The sequence below is a fragment of the Oncorhynchus mykiss genome, chromosome 6 (assembly GCF_057628025.1).
Source record: "Oncorhynchus mykiss isolate SJ-2025 chromosome 6, ASM5762802v1, whole genome shotgun sequence".
Classification (NCBI taxonomy): domain Eukaryota; kingdom Metazoa; phylum Chordata; class Actinopteri; order Salmoniformes; family Salmonidae; genus Oncorhynchus; species Oncorhynchus mykiss.
In genome coordinates, this window is record NC_143027.1 from 52,523,958 (window position 1) to 52,545,590 (window position 21,633).

Genomic DNA, 21,633 nt, shown 5'->3' on the forward strand with positions numbered 1-21,633 from the left:
GCCACTTTGTTTACATACCTACATTACTAATCTCAAAAGGAATATACTGTACTAAATACCATCTACTGCAACTTCCCTATGCCGTTCTGTACCATCACTCATTCATATATCTTTATGTACATATTCTTTATCCCTTTACACTTGTGTGTATAAGGTAGTAGTTTTGAAATTGTTAGGTAAGATTACTCGTTCGTTATTACTGCATTGTCGGAACTAGAAGCACAAGCATTTCACTACACTCGCATTAACATCTGCTAACCATGTGTTTGTGACAAATACATTTGATTTAAATTTGGTTTTAAAGGACTATGTTCAGATTTTTTGGAAGATGTAGGTGGCTTTCAGAAGCACCACATATGTGTATATAGTTTATATAGCTCTGAGATAGGAGTATGTATTGTAGGTGCAGAATAGTGTCCACATCATAACATATTACACCTGCCCTGGGTGTCTCTTTCTGGTATCATTAGAGCTACAGTCTGGGAATTGAGAAGCTGTTCAGTCATCATTTCAATTCTTAATATTTTCCCATTCATTATTGAAGAATATAACCTATTAATGCCTCATGAGGTTACCCTAATGACTGTCTTTATCATAACCCAGAATATAAGGCTTTATAACTTCATTGTTTACAAATAACAATAATTAAATGAACATTATATATCTTAAGGTAGATACAGTCAGTAAACAAACTGCTGCAATGAATAGTCTCTCTGCCTTGATCTCTCCATTTGGCTCTTTCCCTCTCTCTCTTTCTCTCCCTGTTATAAGTGGCTCAGCATTGGCAGTGACAGTGTGCAGGCTGATGTCAGATCAGCCTCTAATTGGCCAACTAAATCCCCCTTCCCCCCTATTTTCTCCTTCCTCCATCCTTTGCTCTCTCTCTACCTTCTCATCTTGTTCCATTTCCTCTGTCTCTCTCAATCTCTATCTCCCTTTGTGTGTCTCTGCTTGTAGCTCCCATTGCCTTTCTCTCTCTCTGGACTGACGTGAGTATCTTCCAATCCCTGCAGGGCTGTGTGAGGCAGGGGACCAATAGTGGGGTGGGGAAGGAGGAGCTGGGTGCTGTCGGCCAGCTCCAGGCCGAGATACTCCATTTGGATCTGATCGACGGGGCCGATGGTTACCGCGATGACAAGGAGTCATCTAAGCCATCTTCCACAGCACCCCTGCCAGTAACCGAGGACCACCCTCTAGTAACCATGAATATATACCGGCCAAAGAGACCCACGACCCTTAACCTTTTCCCCATGGTGCCACGCACTCAGGTGAGTCCAAATGAACCCTCCGTTATCCCTTTATTACTCTTCCCATCCTTTCACCCACCTCCCTCCTTCTGCTGGCTGACCCCACTCGCTGTCCCCTTTTCTTTCTTCCTCGTTAACCTCTGTGACAACTGAATGAATATTGATAGCTGGAAGGATGGAGGGGTGGATGAATGAAATTATAGAGTAAAATGTACGAGAATGTGAGGACAAAGCTGATATTCTGTACTGTATCTAGTCTATATGTGTGTAGAAAATCAGTGGGGACAAAGCTGTGATGATATCACCCCCCTAGACACCATGTCTGTTTTTCTCTGAGTGTTATGCTGGTTGAAACAATGGGTGGGATTGTCAGGAGAGAGAGTGTTCTTTTGGTACACATCTCCTTTTGTGTGTGACAACTGTGTATGTGTGTGACTGGGGCATGTGACTGTATCAGTGGTGGTCGGTGCCATTTAAGATGAGGGAGGAATTATATTTTTTTAATGAACATGGCCTTATTTCTATTACAGCATATTGGATGACTGTCATTCATATTCCATTCCCCCAGCTCAATGTAACATCGATAGGTTTAGGCTACTACATGATACAACATGTTTCCCTATGCCCATCATGAGGTTGCTACAATCTAGCCTAGTGGTTCCCAACCTTTTTTGGGTACTGGAGTGATTCCTATATTATATTGGACAAAAATGTATTTTAAAATCAATATTATTTAACTGTCATTTAACTGCAAATAAGGATAATGTGTTACTATAATAAACACTCATGTACTCAACATGCAAGCAGTAAAATTAGATTAAAAAAAACGATAAAAATACATCTTATGGAACAGCGGAGACTGTGAAGCAACACAAACATAGGCACAGACACATAAATACAAACACACAATAACATACACACTATACACACATATTTTGTATTGTGGATATGTGGTAGTGCCTGAGGGCACACACGTAATATGTTGTAAAATCTTGTGTGAATGTATTGTAATGTTTAAAAAAATGTATACTGCCTTAATTTTGCTTGACCCCAGGAAGAGTAATGGGAATCGATAATAAATACATCAGTTTAATCTTTTTTATAGGATTTATTCACATCTTGAAGTGTCCAGAAAATTATACAAAAACAAAGATCAAATGTTACACACATTCTCCCAGTAAATGTAACCCATATTTCTAGACTTGTGTATGACACATGTTGACTCACCAATCAGTGAGAAACTTGATCATGTCTTTCACTCATACTCTGTCAGTATTTTGGGACAGCAGTGATCAGGCTTTTCTCCAAGTCCAGTCTGTTCCTGTGCTTGGTCTTGATTAGAGTCATGGATGAAAATGTCACTTCACATAAGTATGTTCAGGCCCCTTGACTTTTTCCACGTTGTTATGTTACAGACTTATTCTAAAATTGATAACATTTTTGCAAATGTATAAAAAAAAAAAAAATATCACATTTAGATAAGTATTCCGACCCTTTACTCAGTACTTTGTTGAAGCACCTATGGCAGCGACTAAAGCGTTGAGTCTTCTTGTTTATGATGCTACAAGCTTGCACACCTGTATTTGGGGAGTTTCTCACATTCTTCTTTGCAGATCCTCTCAAGCTTTGTCAGATTGGATGAAGAGCGTCGTTGCACAGATATATTCCAGGTCTCTCCAGAGATGTTTGTCTGGATGGTCCAGAGGCCAGAATTGAACCCGATCCCTAAGCCATCCCTAAGCCACTCCTGTCTTGGCTGTGTGGTTAGGGTCGTTGTCCTGTTGGAAGGTGAAAATTCACCCCAGTCTGAGGACCTGTTCGCTCTGGAACAGGTTTTCATCAATGATCTTGCTGTACTTTGCTCTGTTTATCTTTCCCTCAATCCTGGCTAGACTCCCAGTCCCTGCCGCTGAAAAACATCCCCACAGCATGATCCTGACACCACCATGCTTCACCGTAGAACTGGTGCCAGGTCTCCTCCAGAAGTGACGCTTGGCATTCAGGCCAAAGAGTTCAATCTTGGTTTTCATCAGACCAGAGAGTCTTGTTTCTCATTGTCTGAGAGTCCTTTAGGTGCCTTTTGGCATACTCCAAGAAGGCGTACATGTGCCTTTTACTGAGGAGTGGCTTCCGTCAGGCCACTCTAACATGAACACCTGATCGTGGAGTGCTGCAGAGATGGTTGTCCTTCTAGAAGGTTCTCCCATCTGCACAGAGGAACTCTGGAGCTCTGTCAGAGTGACCATCAGGTTTTTGTTCACCTCCCTGACCAAGGCCCTTCTCCCCCGATTGCTCAGTTTGGCCTGGCGGCCAGCTCTAGGATGAGTCTTTGCGGTTCCAAACTTCTTCCATTTAAGAATGATGGAGGAAACTGTGTTCTTGGGGACATTAAATGCTGCGTAATTTTGGTGCCCTTCCTCAGATCTGTTTCTTGACACAATCCTGTCTCGGAGCTCTACGGACAATTGCTTCGACCTCATAGCTTGGTTTTTGGCTGACATGCACTGTCAAATGTGGGACCTTACATAGACAGGTGTGTGCCTTTTCAAATCATGTCCAATCAATTTAATTTACCACAGGTGGACTCCAATCAAGTTGTAGAAACATCTCAAGGATGATCAATGGAAAGAGGATGCACCTCAATTTCAAGACTTATAGCAAAGGGTCTGGTTACTTACTTAAATAAGGTATTTGCGTTTTTATTTTGAATACATTTGCAAAAAAAGATAAGAAGCTGTTTTTGCTTTTTCATTATGGGGTATTGTGTTTAGATTGATCAGAAATGTTTTATTTAATCAATTGTAGAATAAGGCTGTAACGTATAATAATGTGGAAAAAGTAAAGTGGTCTGGAGTCACGTAATGTTGCAAAGCAAGATGGTTGTCTTAAAGGAGCCTTCCGATAAAATCCTCCGAAGTTTGATAGAATAGAACATTTAGTATCATTTTTTTTGAGGGGAAAGTTAATTTAATTTGTTTTATCAACGTTTTTCAACAATGTCTGCGTTGAATTCAGCCTCAACACGTACACGTAGCGCAATTACAGGCGCAGCGGTTAACAAGGCTAGCTCTGTTGCAAGGCTAACAAGGCTAGCTCTGTTAAAAGAAGGTTTGCTGTGTCTGTCAGCGTAGTGTCCAGAGCATGTCCAGAGCATGGAGGCGCAACCAGGAGACAGGCCAGTACATCAGGAGACGTGGAGGGCAACAACCCAGCAGCAGGACCGCCTTTGTGCAAGGAGGAGCAGGAAGAGCACTGCCAGAGCCCTGCAAAATGACCTCCAGCAGGCCACAAATGTGCATGTGTCTGCTTAAACGGTAAGAAGCAGACTCCATGAGGGTGGTATGAGGGCCCGACGTCCACAGGTGGGGGTTGTGCTTACAGCCCAACACCGTGCAGGACGTTTGGCATTTGCCAGAGAACACCAAAATTGGCAAATTCGCCACTGGCGCCCTGTGGTCTTCACAGATGGAAGCAGGTTCGCACTGAGCACATGTGACATACGTGACAGAGTCTGGAGACGCCATGGAGAACGTTCTGCTGCCTGCAACATCCTCCAGCCTGACCGGTTTGGCGGTGGTTCAGTCATGGTGTGGGGTGGCATTTATTTGGGGGGCCACACAGCCCTCCATGTGCTCGCCAGAGTTAGCCTGACTGCCATTAGGTACCGAGATGAGATCCTCAGACCCCTTGTGAGACCATATGCTGGTGCGGTTGGCCCTGGGTTCCTCCTAATGCAAGACAATGCTAGACCTCATGTGGCTGGAGTGTGTCAGCAGTTCCTGCAAGAGGAAGGCATTGATGCTATGGACTGGCCCGCCCGTTCCCCAGACCTGAATCCAATTGAGCACATCTGGGACATCATGTCTCGCTCCATCCACCAATGCCACGCCACACCACAGACTGTCCAGGAGTTGGCGGATGCTTTAGTCCAGGTCTGGGAGGAGATCCCTCAGGAGACCATCCGCCACCTCATCAGGAGCATGCCCAGGCGTTGTAGGGAGGTCATACAGGCACGTGGAGGCCACACACACTACTGAGCCTAATTTTGACTTGTTTTAAGGACATTACATCGAAGTTGGATCAGCCTGTAGTGTGGTTTTCCACTTTAATCTTGAGTGTGACTCCAAATCCAGACCTCCTTGGGTTGATAAATTTGATTTCCATTGATAATTTTTGTGTGATTTTGTGGTCAGCACATTCAACTATGTAAAGAAAAAAGTATTTAATAAGAATATTTTATTCATTCAGATCTAGGATGTCATTTAGTGTTCCCTTTATTTTTTTGAGCAGTGTATTTTACCACCAGGTATTAGCAAAGAAGAGTTTGGTCTTGCCTCAGTGGGTTTTCTTATTGCGGCTAGACTCATACTATATATCTGGAAGAGCGCAGAAATCAACAGATTGGCTGAATGAGCATAATCTTGTCTGCAAATCAACTTGCAGACAAGAATATGCTCATTCATTTCCAAAATGTCTTTGAATCACACAAACGCAATCAACTGGGCTACCTCACTGACATCAGTGGCTTCATCCAATAGCAGAGAAAATGGACCAGATTTTTTTTTAACATTTTCCACCACTTGATCTACGATATCAACGCCCATGTCATCGATCCTACAGTACATCATGTGATTTGAAAATGGTACCATCTTCAGTGCGTCCGCTGTTGTCTTATCAATGATTGGTCTAGATCTGGATAGTTTCTGTTAGAATAACAGCAGCAGGCACTCTAGTGCACAGAGCAAAGGATCACGTGCACTTTGTGCGAGCAGAGGATCAACCATTGAGCGAACAGAGGCCAGGTAGACAGAGAAATGCACACACACCCAAAGTAAAAAAACTGGCCTATTAATATAAAGTAGCTACATTTCACACCAGTGACCTCAGTAAATGTTTTCCTACCTATAAAGACTGAAATAACTTGAACATATTTTGGGGAATAATATTTTTCCAAATATATATATATATATATTTTTTTCTTCACAATTTTGAAAATCCACCAGTGTACCCCCAGGGCACTGCCCATGTACCCCTAGGGGTATGCCTACCCTCGGTTGGGAAACCCTGACCTAGCCTATGAATGAAAGTTTACAACGTAGGTGCACAGATCGAGTTTTTCAATCAAGGTGACACAGTGACACACTCAACACCACCTTGCCTGCATCTAGCTGATCTAGGGAGTAATCATTAGTCAGTTAGTTACACAATCATGAAGTGGAACGACATTTATTGGATATTTCAAACTTTTTTAACAAATCAAAAACTGAAAACTTGGGCGTGCAAAATGATTCAGCCCCCTTAAGTTAATACTTTGTAGCGCCACCTTTTGCTGCGATTACAGCTGTAAGTCGCTTGGGGTATGTCTCTATCAGTTTTGCACATCGAGAGACTGAAATTATTCCCCATTCCTCCTTGCAAAACAGCTCGAGTTCAGTGAGGTTGGATGGAGAGCATTTGTGAACAGCAGTTTTCAGTTCTTTCCACAGATTCTCGATTGACTTGGCCATTCTAACACCTGGATATGTTTATTTTTGAACCATTCCATTGTAGATTTTGCTTTATGTTTTGGATCATTGTCTTGTTGGAAGACAAATCTCCATCCCAGTCTCAGGTCTTTTGCAGACTCCATCAGGTTTTCTTCCAGAATGGTCCTGTATATATATTGCATTTAGGACAAATCATTCACTAAACCTTCAACTAAATCTTGTAATGATTAATGTGGAAATTGAGCAAGTTGTGGAAATTAATGTGGAAATTGAATAAATTGCTTGGAGGAACCCTGGATTGTAAACTGTCACTGTAAACATATTGATACAAGAGTAGCTAAGATGGGGCGAAGTCTGTCCATAATAAAGCATTTCTCTGCCTTCTTAACAACACTATCAACAAGGCAGGTCCAACAGGCCCAAGTTTTGTCGCACCTGGACAGTAGTTCAGTAGTGTGGTCAGGTGCCACAAAGAGAAATTACAATCGGCTCAGAACAGGGCAGCACGGCTGGCCCTTAAAAGTACATGGGGAGCTAACATTAATGATATGCATGTCTATCTCTTATGGCTCAAAGTGGAAGAGAGATTGACTTCATCACTACTTGTTTTTGTGAGAAGTGTAAATCATGCAGCGCCTTATGTCAAGATCGCAAATTTTAGAGAAACAACAAATGTCGGTACATACAGTACAGGTGTCTTATATCGGCTGAAAGCCGTTGTTAATATAACTGAACTGTTCAATTTACAGTAGCTATTACTGCGAAAAAAATGTCATGCTATTGTTTGAAGAGAGCTCCTAACAATAAAACACTTTTTTTCACCGCGATAGGTTTGATAAATTCACCTCTGAAGGTGAAATGTGTTCTTACATTCTGAAATCTTGCCCTGACTCATCATGCAAAGGGTCCCAGAGATAACATTAAGTGTTGTTTTGTTAGATAGAATATTTTTCATATCCTAAATATGTCCATATAGCATGCACGATCCATTTTCCACTCGTTCAATTTGCAAAGAAAGGAATCTGTAAAAAATATCACCCTAAACGTTGTTTCAACGAGTCAAATCACATTTGTATATATTCCTCAGAGATCCTAGAACGCAACAAGACTTCACTATATCATTAGGGGTGTAGTATATCCTATAGGACACCATATTTGGTCAGAGAGCGACGCCTTCATGGCACACCCGTGACGCGGGCCGTCTTCACTTGAACGACTGTATTTTGTCAAATTAGCACCAATCGGGGTCGAACAAAGCTAGCTCGATAGCCAATGAGCTGGGCTTTACGGGAGTATCCGGAAACCATGTGTCTGTTGCTAAATGTAGGTGCTAACCATGCGACAGCATGCCTCTTCCTTTTGGCAGTTATGAAAGTTATGAAAACTGGTTGTTTTGCAAATGTTGAACTTATATGGCTACTAATACTGTAGAAAAATGTCATATGAATGCAAATGTCTCTCATGATTTGCCCATACGTACCTGGGTGACTTCACACTAAATGTCCTGTAGTTCGCTAATACTTTAACCCTCCCGTTGTCCTGGTATTGTGTCTAGTCCCCGCGTCCTCCGGGTCACCCTGTCCCGTCCTGGCTAAAGGCCCAATGTGCGCAAGTGTGACAGTAGGCGTGTGAACAGCCTTTGCAGATGTATTTCTTACACCTGCAGCACACCGTGTGTGTCTTGGAGTCCTTCTTGGCTGGGCAGAGCTGACACCTCTTCCTCTTACTTGCCCCGGTGGCCGGGGCAACGAGCGGGGCAGAGGCCGTGCCAGCGGCGGGGCCCTCGCGCTGTTGATCACGAGGCGCCGCCGCCGCCGTAGCACTCTGTAGTACTTTGACAAGCACTGACGCCACTTCGGTGCGGGGCAGATGCTGCCTTCTTTGGATCAGCGGCTTCATTGCGCTTGTTCCGCTTGCCAGGCATCCAGTCAGGCTTGATCTCTCGCCATATGACAAAGGCGTTGTAGGAGGACACGTCGAGGATGTTGTGGAATGCCCACCACCTTGTCTAGGTTGTCCACGCCGCCCTTGTTGCAGTTATAGTCTAGGATGAGGGCCGGCTTCCTGTCGCGGCGATCGCTAATGTGGCCCTCTGTGTGCAGCGTGCTCAAAAGTAGCACGTTCTTGTTTCTCTTTGCCAGGTAGGACACCAGAGTGGCGGTGGGCATGAAGGCGAACCTGGAGGACAGGACCTGTCTGCCCCTGGACTCGAGCAGCGTGGGCGGGAGCTCGGCCTTGTTCTTTCTCACCGTGCCCACCATGGTGAGGTTCCTCTCGAGGAGCCGCTGGCCCAGGTCGTAGGAGGTGAAGATGTTGTCGCAGGTGACGTTGCGACAGCTCAGACCCGTTGTCAGATCGAGGACGACGCGCATCCCCTGGTTCTTCTCGGGGCCTCCGCCGGCCGCCTTGCCGGTGTACACTTGCATCTTCCAAGCGTAGCTGGACTTGGCGTCGCAGGCCACCCACGACTTGATGCCGTATTTGGCCGGCTTGCTGGGGATGTACTGACGGAAAGGACAGCGGCCTTTTGGAAAGGGGACAAGACATTAGTGTGGTTACTGTGTCACGGGGCCAAGGGCCAAATTTTGTGTTACACACGCTGCCAGTGCTGCTACAGCCGCTGCTTGTACCGCTGCTACGGCAGCACTGCCTCTCTGTATAGACATATAAGCAAATGCGCGCACACACGCGCACGCGCACGCACAGTACCTCTGAACGGGACCAGTTGCTCGTCCACCGTCACGTTGGGCCCCGGGTTGTAGAGGGCCGACAGCCGCGCCTCCCACAGGTCCCAGACCTCCCGTATGGCTGCGAGTTTGTCCGTGGCGAGTCTGGCGGGTCTCGACTGGAGGTCGTCGAATCGCAGCAGCCTCGAGTACCTGTGAAAGACCTTGAGCGGCATGGTGGCTCGGAACACGGTCCTGCCTCTCTCGGCGTCCCACAGGCTTGCCGCGGCCTCGCCCTGGGACCTGTAGACGCCCGCTAGGATCAGCAGCCCTACGTAGGCGCGCAGGTTCGTGGCGTCCATGGGTCGCCAGCCGTCACCGTATTTTCTGGCCCCGTGCAGGTTCGTCATTTCCACAATTATCCTTTCTATCGCCGGTGTGACAAACAGGTGGAAGGCGGACGCGATGTCGCGGGCCTGTGTCGCGGCATAGGCCGTGGGGCCTGGAGTCTGGTTCGGCCCGGCGGATCGCGAGGGGCCCGCGGCGGCGGCCGTAGGCCATGGGGGACCACTCGATTTTGCTGTTTTTCGACAGCAACGGCGGCTTCCGTTGGTCCGGGGCCGAGGAGATCTCTTCCTCGCCGCGGTCCTCGCGCTCGTCCTCGTGCTCGTCCTCGGGAGGCTCTTCCTCAGGCTGCTCTTCCTCAGAAGAGGGAGAAGAGGCATCGTCGACCTCAAGGGCGCTCAGGGTTGTATTCCTCCCCGACTTCGTCTTCCGAAACCTCTTCCTCCTCCTCCTCCTGGCAATCCGAGTAGTCTTCTTGGTCCACGCTGGACAAGATCTGTTCTAGAACCTGCGCGGCCGTAAAACGCGCGGCCATGGCCGCTCGGCTCCACTGATCGGGTCCGCTGAGCTGCGGGCAAGAGCGCACTTGGCACGGGTGGGGCGCCGGTCACTTTGTGTGTGTGTGTGTGTGTGGGTGTGGGTGGGTGCCGCTGACAATATTAGTATCCTCTCTACGTAGGGCTGGCCGGGCCGGCTTACACGGGAGACCGAGACCAGAAAATGCTCGAGGCTCGCTTGCGCGCTCGTGAGTAGCCGTGTGCAGTCGACCCACCCCAGCCGAGCAACAAGAATACTCGGCTGCTCTCTAGCACACAACGGAGCACGCCTGGACCTGTGCAGCGGCTGGCTGGGTCGCTCTGAGCCACGAGCGCAACAAGAACACTCGGTTGCTCTCTAGCACACAGCGGAGCACGTCAGGACCTGTGCAGCGGCTGGCTGGGTCGCTCTGACCCGCGAGCGCACAACCTCGCCACACTCGCAGACACTCTAGTACGCTCCACGGCATACGCCTCGCCAGTGGCTGACAGGGTCGCTCTGACTCGCAGAGCACAGAGCGCAGAGCGCCGGCCCTGGAAACACAGGGCCTGGGTCGCACTGACCCACGAGCGCAGAGCACAACAAGAACACTCGGCTGCTCTCTAGCACACAGCGGAGCACGTCTGGACCTGTGCAGCGGCTGGCTGGGTCGCTCTGACCCACTAGCGCAGAGCGGTGAGCCCAGAGCGCAGAGCACAGAGCGGGGAGCCGGGCACAGCCTCGCCACACTCGCAGACACTCTACTACGCTCGACGGCATACGCCTCGCCAGTGGCTGGCAGGGTCGCTCTGAGCCACGAGCGCGACTCTAACACTCGGCTGCTCTCTAGCACACAGCGAGAAACGTCCGGACCTGTGTAGCGGCTGGCTGAGTCACTCTGACCCAAGAGCGCAGAGCACAGAGCCCAGAGCGCAGAGCGCAGAGCGGGGAGCCGGGCACAGCCTCGCCACACTCGCAGACTCTCTACTCCGCTCAAAGGCACACGCCTCGCCAATGGCTGGCACGGTCGCTCTGACCCGCCAGCGCAAGAGCGCCAGCCCTCCACACACAGGGCCTGGGTCACTCTGACCCGCGAGCACAGAGCACAGAAAGGGGAGCCCTCCACACACAGGGCCTGGGTCACTCTGACCTCAGGACCACGGGAGGGTTAAGTTATTAGTCTGAAACTTTGCACATACGTTGCTGCCATCTTATGGACACCATCGGAATTACAGCCAGAGTGATGGCTGGAACTGGAACCTTTCTCTTGCATTTCAAAGATTGTGTTAGAAAAAAACATTTGTTTTTTTCTTTGTATTTTCTACCAGATCTATGGTGTTATATTCTCCTACATTCAATTCACATTTCCACAAACTTCAAAGTGTTCCCGTTTAAATTGTACCAAGAATATGCATATCCTTGCTACAGGCAGTTAGATTTTGAAATGTAATTTAAGTGAAAATTGAAAAAAAGGGGGCTATCCCTATTAAACTACTAGCACACAGCTCGGACACCCATATATACCCCACAAGACATGCCACCAGAGGTATCTTCACAATCCCCAGAACAGACTATGGGAGGCGCAGAATGCTAAATAGAGCCATGACTACCTTAAACTCTATTCCACATCAGGTAACTAATGCAAGCAGTAGAATCCGATTTTAAAAAACTGGTGAAAATATACCTTATTGAACAGTGGGGACTGTGAAGAGACACACACAAAGGTACAGACACACACAAGCGCTAGCACACACGCTTTACACACATTCGTTGTAATATTGTTGTGTGATGGTGATGATGATTCATTTTGTCCATATATATCGAAAATGTCCATTTATAAAGCCCGTTTGATCCATTAAAAAAACAGCTTAGAAAAACGCAACGTCACTACTAAATATTTCAAAAGTTGCATATAAACTTTGCCAAAATATTTCAAACTACTTTTGTAATACAACGTTAGGTATTTTTAAACGTTAATAATCGATCAAATTGTAGACGGGGCAATCTGTATTCAATACATGAATGAAAAGAAACCAACTCTGCTCATCACGTCTTGTGCAACTCACAAAAGGGTCCCCCGTTCCGAGTTGGCCTACTTCCTGCAAAGAAAGACAAAGAAATAACCTCAGGCATATTCCAAATACTGGCGACATCGTGTGGAAGATGTAGGAACTAAAAGTATATTTCTATTAAATTTCCAATGGCAAAGACAATATATAAACAATTCTGAACAGTTAGTCCTCGGGGTTTGCCTGCTAAATAAGTTCTGTTATATTCACAGACATGATTCAAACAGTTTTAGAAACTTCAGAGTGTTTTCTATCTATGAATAATATGCATATCTTATATTCTTGGCATGAGTAGCAGGAAATTGAAACTGGGCACGCTATTCATCCAAAAGTGAAAATTCTGCCCCCTAGCTTTAAGAGGTTGTTTGGACTCCAGGAAGAGTGGCTGCTGTCTTTGCAGCAGCTAATGGGGATCCGTAATAAATACAAAATTCAAGGCTTTAATATGTGGCACTGTGCAGACATAGCAAAGAAAATACTGGTTGATGAGCTAAGTTAGCTAGCAAGATAGCTATGAACAGACTGCCTCTGAGTCAGGACTGCTCAATCTAGCTAGATAGTACAGGGGTACAAAAACACTGGTACACAGATGCATAGCTCATACAATTATATTTTGTTCTAGTCAATGACAATACATGCTGCAATGTAAATATCTGCGTGAAATACATCTCATTCCATGCGAGTGCATAAAATATGGAATTGTGTTTTTTTTGCTTAGGAAAGGGGACTCACCCATCATCAAGCTTGTGAAGGAGACACACATTTATGATAGCTAGTGATTGAGGATGAAAAACCTGGTGACCACGAGATGTCCTCGTATACCCATATTTAGATCAAATGCACTTGATTTTCCATGTCTGTGTGAATGACAAGCCCATTCAGTCTATTTTGGGGTATTTATTAAAACCATAATGTTTTATACTCAGCGGGTAGGGGCTTACATACTTAAGATAATTTGTCTTCATGAATGGTTGTATCCCCCATTTTAAAGTGTGAGAAAATAAGGCATTTGATTTCACAAAGTATACGGTATTTCCATCTCTCCAGGATTGCCATTTCTCATTTCGTTACCCCACCTCAGAAATGTTTACATGTGTCAAACAGATCCATAAGTCTTCTCCAAAATGTCCCAGATATGTTAATATACAAATCATATGTAAATTAACATTACACCAGTGCAGCAAGCTGGTGGACTCCATCAAGTACTATTGATCTGTGGGAATACGTTGACACCTAGGGGTCGTATGTTTGATTTCTTCCCAATCATAGTGTTTATCTCTCCCTCGCAGTTCTGGTAGGTCCTTGAAAATTGTATCCACTTCTTTCATGCACAAGAACTAACTACAAGCCAAATGTCAGAACATTTTTGGACTAATATGAAATGTATTGAGAGATTTTGTTGTATGCATTTTTTATGCGATAGCAAAATGTATAGCTAATGGAGATGATGAAACATCTAGTTAACTACTTTACAGTTTACAACATGCTCACTCATAGCTATTTTATGTGTACAGACTGTTATTAACTACAGATTGCATGAGATCTGCATCTGTGTATACAGTGCCTTGCAAAAGTATTCACCCCCTTGGCATTTTTCCTATTTTGTTGTATTACAACCTGTAATTTAAATCGATTTTTATTTGGATTCCATGTAATGGACATACAGAAAATAGTCAAAATTGGTGAAGTGAAATGAAAAAAGATCTGGTGCAACCAATTACCTTCAGAAGTCACATAATTCGTTCAATATAGTCCACCTGTGTGCAATCTGCAAAAGTGTCACATGATCTGTCACATCATGCTGTGGGGATGTTTTTCATCGGCAGGGACTGAGAAACTGGTGAGAATTGAAGAAATGATGGATGGAATTATGGATGGCGCTAAATCTTGAGGGAAACCTGTTTCAGTCTTCCAGAGATTTCAGTCTTCCAGAGGCAGGACAATTTATTTATTTTTACCTTTATTTAACTAGGCAAGTCAGTTAAGAACAAATTATTTTTTTCAATGACAGCCTAGAAACAGTGGGTTAACTGCCTTGTTCAGGGGTAGAATGACAGATTCTTACCTTGTCAACTCAGGGATTCGATCTTGCAACCTTTTGGTAACTTGTCAAACACTCTAACCACTAGGCTACCTGCCTATATATATTGCTAACAACAGCTGCTAGCCTTCTACTAGCTAGCTGCTACTGTTGCGAAGCAACCAAGTTGTTTGACCGGAATAGAACACTGAGATTTGGCTGAAAATATGTTCAAATTGTCAGAAATGCTACAAAAAGGTAGCACATCATTGGGTTTTATTGGGCAGAAATGCGAGAGCGATAAATTGTGAATTTAATCAAAACTGTTGCACCTTCAAACTTGTTCTGTCCAAATGGATCTCAGTCTAATGGTCAGTCACCCTATGGACTCTGTAGCCTGGGTTCAATCGCTTTAAGCCTAATGGTTAAAATCATTTATTCAGTAACCAGAAGGTAGCTGGTTCGAATTCCCATTCTGCCCTTGAGCAAGGCAGTTAACCCCCAACAATAACTCCTCCCTGGGTGCCAATGACATGGACGTTGATTAAGGCAGCCCCCACACCTGACTGATTCAGAGGGTTTGGGTTAAATGCTGAAAACACATTTCGGTTGAATGTTTTGCAACTGACTAGGTATCCGTTTTCCCTTAATCTGACATCTAGAATTTGAGCCAGATTTGGGGGAAAAATGGTCTGACAAGCCTAAAGAAAAAAATCAGGTATCGTGGTTCTCGTTAATGGCCGAATGGATCATTGTGAGAGGCAGGGAGTGTGTTTTATACCTTGAAGTTGATTTGCGAATTTTCATTGGCTTGATGATGGTAAGGAGATTTTAATTTAAAATTGCCCTTCAATCAATACACACTACAGTTGCGCCAACCAGCACAACTATAATAAAATAATACCTCCCACTAACCAGGTGATGGCTGCATGGTGTAGTTGGTGAGAAGCAACGGCAACATCTAGAAGACGACTTCATCAAACACTGCGTTAACTTTGATCACATGGTTTTTGTACAGTTCCTGCTGTCGACATGTAGATGCAAGTCAGAGCTTTTTATCCCAATAATGCAACACACTATTGATCCTCTAGAAAGCGCCCATTGTTAACGTGTCAAGCAAGTTTGATTCAGACAGCTGTTTGAAACAATCAAATAAAATACACTAGGCAGTAGCAGGCACTGCAAGAAGCCACTGGAGTGACGCGGTGCCTGCTAATATTGGTTGAGATTTCACAAAGCAGGGCACCGCCAGTTAGATGTCAATGTCGTCACTCAGTCAGTCTACAGCATAGCACAGAGCAAATATGCATATTCGAAACTTCCTCCGAAAGAGAGGCAAAAAAAGCGAGCAGGTTTAATAGGTTAAACACGAGCAGTGAATGAGGAAGAGAGGGCAGAACAGCCAGAAAGTCAAAGTGCAGCAGCAGAGTTAGCCACAGGTTTGTGCAGGGTTGGTGGTAGCTAACTAGCTAGTCTCCCTCAGCATTAATGGTTGGCTAACATGCTTACTACACCAACCACGAGTGTGCGTGCGCCTTCATGCGCATGTTGATTTTGTCCATCCACACCAGACATTATCATGACGCACAGGTCATTATATCAAAACCAACTGTGAAACAACTATATTAATTTGTGGACAGGTCAAAACACATGAAACATTCATGGACATTTAGCTAGCTAGCTGTTGGGCTGTAAATGTACCTGACATGCATATGGTCCTCTTTGTAGCTGGTTCTTTGTCAAATTTTGACTTTGATTGCTGCTGGCTTGTTAGCTAGCTGAGAGCGAAAGAGATGAGAGAACATTTTTCTGACTGAAGCACATGTCTTCTAACAATGACAAAGTGCCCCCTGTGGACTGAAGCTGAACATTACTACAACTAGATATTTAACCAGGGAAGAATGACTGCCGCCCTCTTATTGAAGCCATGGAAGTTCAAGGCCTATCACGGTGCTGCAGGCATAGTTTGCAAAAAAACAGGATCTCCAAAATAGTGAACCAAAAATCTCCATCTTCATGGTCACTCTTTGTGTCATTAATTTTATATCGCTCAACGAAGAAGTTATAAAGATAATTTGGTTGCTAATGGCAGCCTGCAGTATCAGGGTCGTCCTTCAACTTGATTTACTCAATGAGAAGGGGCAGCACTGAGCTAGCTTGCAACGTCACTTCCTGGAGTAGCTCAAACTGCACATATTATATCTCCATGAGATGCCATCTTAACCCACTCCATTTGGCTTCAATGCGCTATTGAGTCATGTGGTGTCATGTGATCGATGGCTTTGTCGATTCATATATAGTTATAGTATTTAACCCTGCTTAAAATGGGCAATGTTGAGGTGGTAGAACTGACAATGAAGTCAATCTTATAACCTATTTCATTCTAGGTAAACATGTTTGGCTTATGTATGTTATTTCCATATAGGCTATGTAACATTTGTAAAATATATATTAGGTTTTATATATATATATATATATATTAGGTTTTTGCAGGGTTATTGAAATTATTTCATTGAGCTTCATATTCATTTAGCTACTTATTTGTTCTATTGTTGTTGCATTGTCAAGAGGTGAACCTGCAGGTTAGAATTATATTCCACTGTGTACTCCATCTACTGTATGTCATGTGTATATGACAAGTACACAAGCTTGAACATAGAAGGGAAGAGGGCGGGCAGCCAGAAAGATAAGGAAAAGATGTCCAACGTTGTGATTAGATTGAATGTGAACAAAATATAGAACATATTTAGGCCCTTAAGGAAAAGTCCAATCAATGACTATCTTATGGTATTTTCTCCATTAGTCCACTGTTGATACAGTCTCAAAATGTTTTGCATATCAACAGTAAAGATTTCAAGACATAGGATTTATATTGTGCATCATCATGATTATGTGACACTGCTTCTTAAAAACATTATACCACTTTTACATCATGGGGTATTGTGAATAGGCCACTTACACAAAATCTAGAGTTGGAAAAATTCAAGTGTGTGAATACTTTTTGAAGGCAATGTTTGTCTGCCTGTATCTATAAGATTGAAAATATATCATGTATAAATAAAGACTTAGCAAAACAAATATATGTTCTTATTGAAAGCAAATCTGATAAGATCCTTTCTATGTCCAATATTTCTGCAGCTTTAGTTTTTCTTCCTTGTTACCTTTGGTTTTGTAAAGACAGCTGAGAATACAACCATTACCTTGCTTGTTGTGTTACAAACTGAATACTTGTCGCCAAACCCACTGGCTCCAGGTTATCTACAAGTCTCTGCTAGGTAAAGCCCCGCCTTATCTCAGCTCACTGGTCACTATAGCAGCACCCACCTGTAGCACACGCTCCAGCAGGTATATCTCACTGGTCACCCCCAAAGCCACTTCTTCATTTGGCCGCCTCTCCTTCCAGTTCTCTGCTGCCAATGACTGGATCAAACTGCAAAACTCTCTGAAGCTGGAGAGACTTAACCTCCCTCACTAACTTTAAGCACCAGCTGTCAGAGCAGCTCACAAATCATTGCACCTGTACATACCTCATCTGTAAATAGCCCATCCAATCTACCTCATCCCCATACTGTATTTATATATTTATTTCTCTTGCTGCTTTGCACCCAAGTATCTCAACTTGCACATTCATCCGCTGCACATCCTACCATTCCAGTGTTTTTAATTGCTATAGTGTAATTACTTTGCCACCATGGCCTATTTATTGCCTTACCTCTCTTAATTAAAACCTGTTAGAGATCATGGTTCCCAGCTGGGAACCTACCCTCCCACGTTCAGCTAGAACGGTGGCGCATGGAACGCAAAAATATTCTTAGAAATATTTAACCTCCACACATTAACAAGTCCAATAGCTCAAATGAAAGATAAACACCTTGTTCATCTAGCCAGCAAGTCAGATTTCTAAAATGTTGTACGGCGAAAACATAGCACATATATATGTCAAACCACCACCAGACACAGCTCATTTGAATAGCCAAAACATGCAATCAACAAACGCAGGATTAAAAAATAAATCATTCACTAACCTTTTGAAAATCTTCATCAGATGACAGTAATAGGACATGTTACACAGTACATTTTTTTTTCTCAATAATATGCCATTTATATCCATAAATGTCCATTTACATTGAATTCATGTTCAGAAAATACTCAAAAATGTCCTCAGGAAATCTAGGTAGCGCGGCAAGATAACGTAAATAGACATCATAAACTTTGACTAAATATACATGTTCTACATATAGTTAGAAAGATACACTGCTTCTTTATGCAATCGCTTTGTTACATTTATTTTTAACGTTACAGAAATCGCACACTATTCAATATTCTGAGACGGCGCTCAGATATAAGCTACATTTCTCCGTAATGTTGGAGTCAACAGAAACACAGATTTCAGCATAAATATTCCCTTACCTTCGATGGTCTTCGTTCAGAATGTTCTGGAAGGGTTCATACTTACCCAATACATCGTTTGGTTTCAAGTCTTGGGTCTTTGTATTAGCTACTGCTAATAACATCAGCTGAAATGCACCCAAAATGTCCTCTGGTCCGGAAAAGTTGCGCATCAAAACTTCAAAATGACATATTATATGTCGACTAAACAGATCAAAATAAGTGCAGAAGCAAGCTTTATGATGTTTTAAACACACAAAACAAATTTCTATTCAACCGGTCATCGTTAGCTCTTCCCAGGAGTGCTGGAACAAAGGAATGGCCGGGACCAATTCGCGCCCCAACGCACAAGGTATTTTCTCCTGGCACACACTAATTTCACTCCCATAGGGCCAATTCTCGCGGGATTTGAACGATTAAAAGCTCTACTGAATGAGGACATCTAGTGGAAGACATAGAAAGTCTCCCCAGATCCATAACTGGTTGGGAAGGGTGGGGGCGATGACAACTTTCATGACCACAAAAACTAGTTTGGAAGAATGCCTGCCCTGTGAGTTCTGCTATACTTACAGACATAATTCCAACGGTTTTAGAAGCTTTAGAGTGTTTTCTATCCAATAATAATTATTATATGCATATATTAGCAATTCTTGACAGATTTTTTTTCAGTTTACTATGGGTACCCAATTCCTCCAAAAGGGGCAGAAGTCAGCCCTATCTCTATGAAGTTTTAACCTACCTCATTTGCACATGCTGTATATAGATTTTCCTACTGTATTATTGATTGTATGTTTGTTTATTCAATGTGTAACTCTGTGTTCTTGTATGTGTCGAACTGCTTTTCTTCATCATGGCATTGTCGCAGTTGCAAATGAGAACTTGTTCTCAACTAGCCCACCTGGTTAAAAAAAGGTAAAATAAAAAAATCAATTTTAGACATTTTGGAAACCATAAAATTGCATATCTAAATTTTACAAAGTGGGTCTTTAATCTAGTGATTATGTTGATTCATTATACAGTTGAAGTCGGAAGTTTACATACATCTTAGCCAAATCAATTTAAACTCTGTTTTCACAATTCCTGAATTTAATCCTAGTAAGAATTACCTGTCTTAGGTCAGTTAGGATCACCACTTTATTTTAAGAATGTGAAATGTCAGAATAATAGTAGAGAGAATTATATATTTCAGATTCTATTTCTTTCATCACATTCCCAGTGGGTCAGAAGTTTACATACACTCAATTAGCATTTGGTAGCATTGCCTTTAAATTGTTTAACTTGGGTGAAATGTTTTAGGTAGCCTTTCACAAGCTTCCCACAATAAGTTGGGTGAAATTTGGCCCATTCCTCCTGACAGAGCTGGTGTAACTGAGTCAGGTTTGTAGGTCTCCTTTGCTCGCACATATTTTTTCAGTTCTGCCCACACATTTTCTATGGGATTGAGGTCAGGGCTTTGTGATGGGCACTACAATACCTTGACTTTGTTGTCCTTAACCTTTCTGATCTCCCCATCCCGGATCCGGGATCGTGAATACAGACTCAAGCTCATTACCATAACGCAACGTTAACTATTCATGAAAATCGCAAATGAAATGAAATAAATATGCTAGCTCTCAAGCTTAGCCTTTTGTTAACAACACTGTCATCTCAGATTTTCAAAATATGCTTCTCAACCATTGCAAAACAAGCATTTGTGTAACAGTATTGATGGCTAACGTAGCATTTAGCGTAGCATTTAGCATTAGCATTCAGCTGGCAACATTTACACAAAAAAACAGAAAAGCATTCAAATAAAATAATTTACCTTTGAAGAACTTCAGATGTTTTCAATGAGGAGACTCTCAGATAGCAAATGTTCAGTTTTTCCTGAAAGATTATTTGTTTAGGACAAATCGCTCGGTTTTCTGCGTCACGTTTAGCTATGAAAAAAAACCTATATCCAGGATTGTGTAAATCTATCAGCAAGCTCATTACCATAACACAACGTTAAGCCATTTTGCCACAACTTTGGAAGTATGTTTGGGGTCATTGTCCATTTGGAAGACCCATTTGTGACTAAGCTTTAACTTCCTGACTGATGTCTTGAGATGTTGCTTCAATATATCCACATAATTGTCCTGCCTCATGATGCCATCTATTTTGTGAAGTGCACCAGTCCCTCCTGCAGCAAAGCACCCCCACAACATGATGCTTCCACCCCCGTGCTTCACGGTTGGGATGTTATTCTTTGGCTTGCAAGCCTCCCCCTTTTTCCTCCAAACATAATCCTGGTCAAACAATTCTATTTTTGTTTCATCACACCAGAGGACATTTCTCCAAAAAGTACAATCTTTGTCCCCATGTGCAGTTGCAAACCGTAGTCTGTCTTTTTTACAACGATTTTGGAGCAGTGGCTTCTTCCTTGTTGAGCGGCCTTTCAGGTTATGTCGATATAGGACTCGTTTTAGTGTGGATATAGATACTTTTGTACCTGTTTCCTCCAGCATATTCACACGTTCCTTTGCTGTTCTTCTGGGATTGATTTGCACTTTTCGCACCAAAGTGCATTCATCTCTAGGAGACAGAAAGCGTCTCCTTCCTAAGCGGTATGACGGCTGTGTGGTCCCATTGTATTTATACTTGCGTACTATTGTTTGTACAGATGAACGTGGTTCCTTCAGGCGTTTGGAAATTGCTTCCAAGGATGAACCAGACTTGTGCAGGTCTACAGCTGATTTTTTGGGGGGATTTTCCCATGATGTCAAGCGAGGAGGTACTGAGTTTGAAGGTAGCCCTTGACATACATCCACAGGCACACCTCTAATGGACTCAAATGATATAAATTAGCCAATCAGAAGCTTCTAAAGCCATGACATCATTCTCTGGAATTTTCCAAGCTGTTTAAAGGCACAGTCA

The 21,633-nt window shown here is 43.6% G+C and overlaps 1 protein-coding gene across 2 annotated transcripts in view; it reads left to right on the plus strand.

Annotated features, from left to right (window-relative positions):
• Positions 1-21,633, plus strand: part of mapk8ip1b (mitogen-activated protein kinase 8 interacting protein 1b) — a 118,152-nt gene that overhangs the window by 58,432 nt on the left and 38,087 nt on the right. For both annotated transcript variants that reach the window (XM_021606791.3, XM_021606793.3), the window contains one exon: positions 1,014-1,268. In XM_021606791.3, the coding sequence (XP_021462466.1) occupies positions 1,014-1,268 (255 nt within the window). The remainder of the gene's footprint in view (positions 1-1,013; positions 1,269-21,633) is intronic.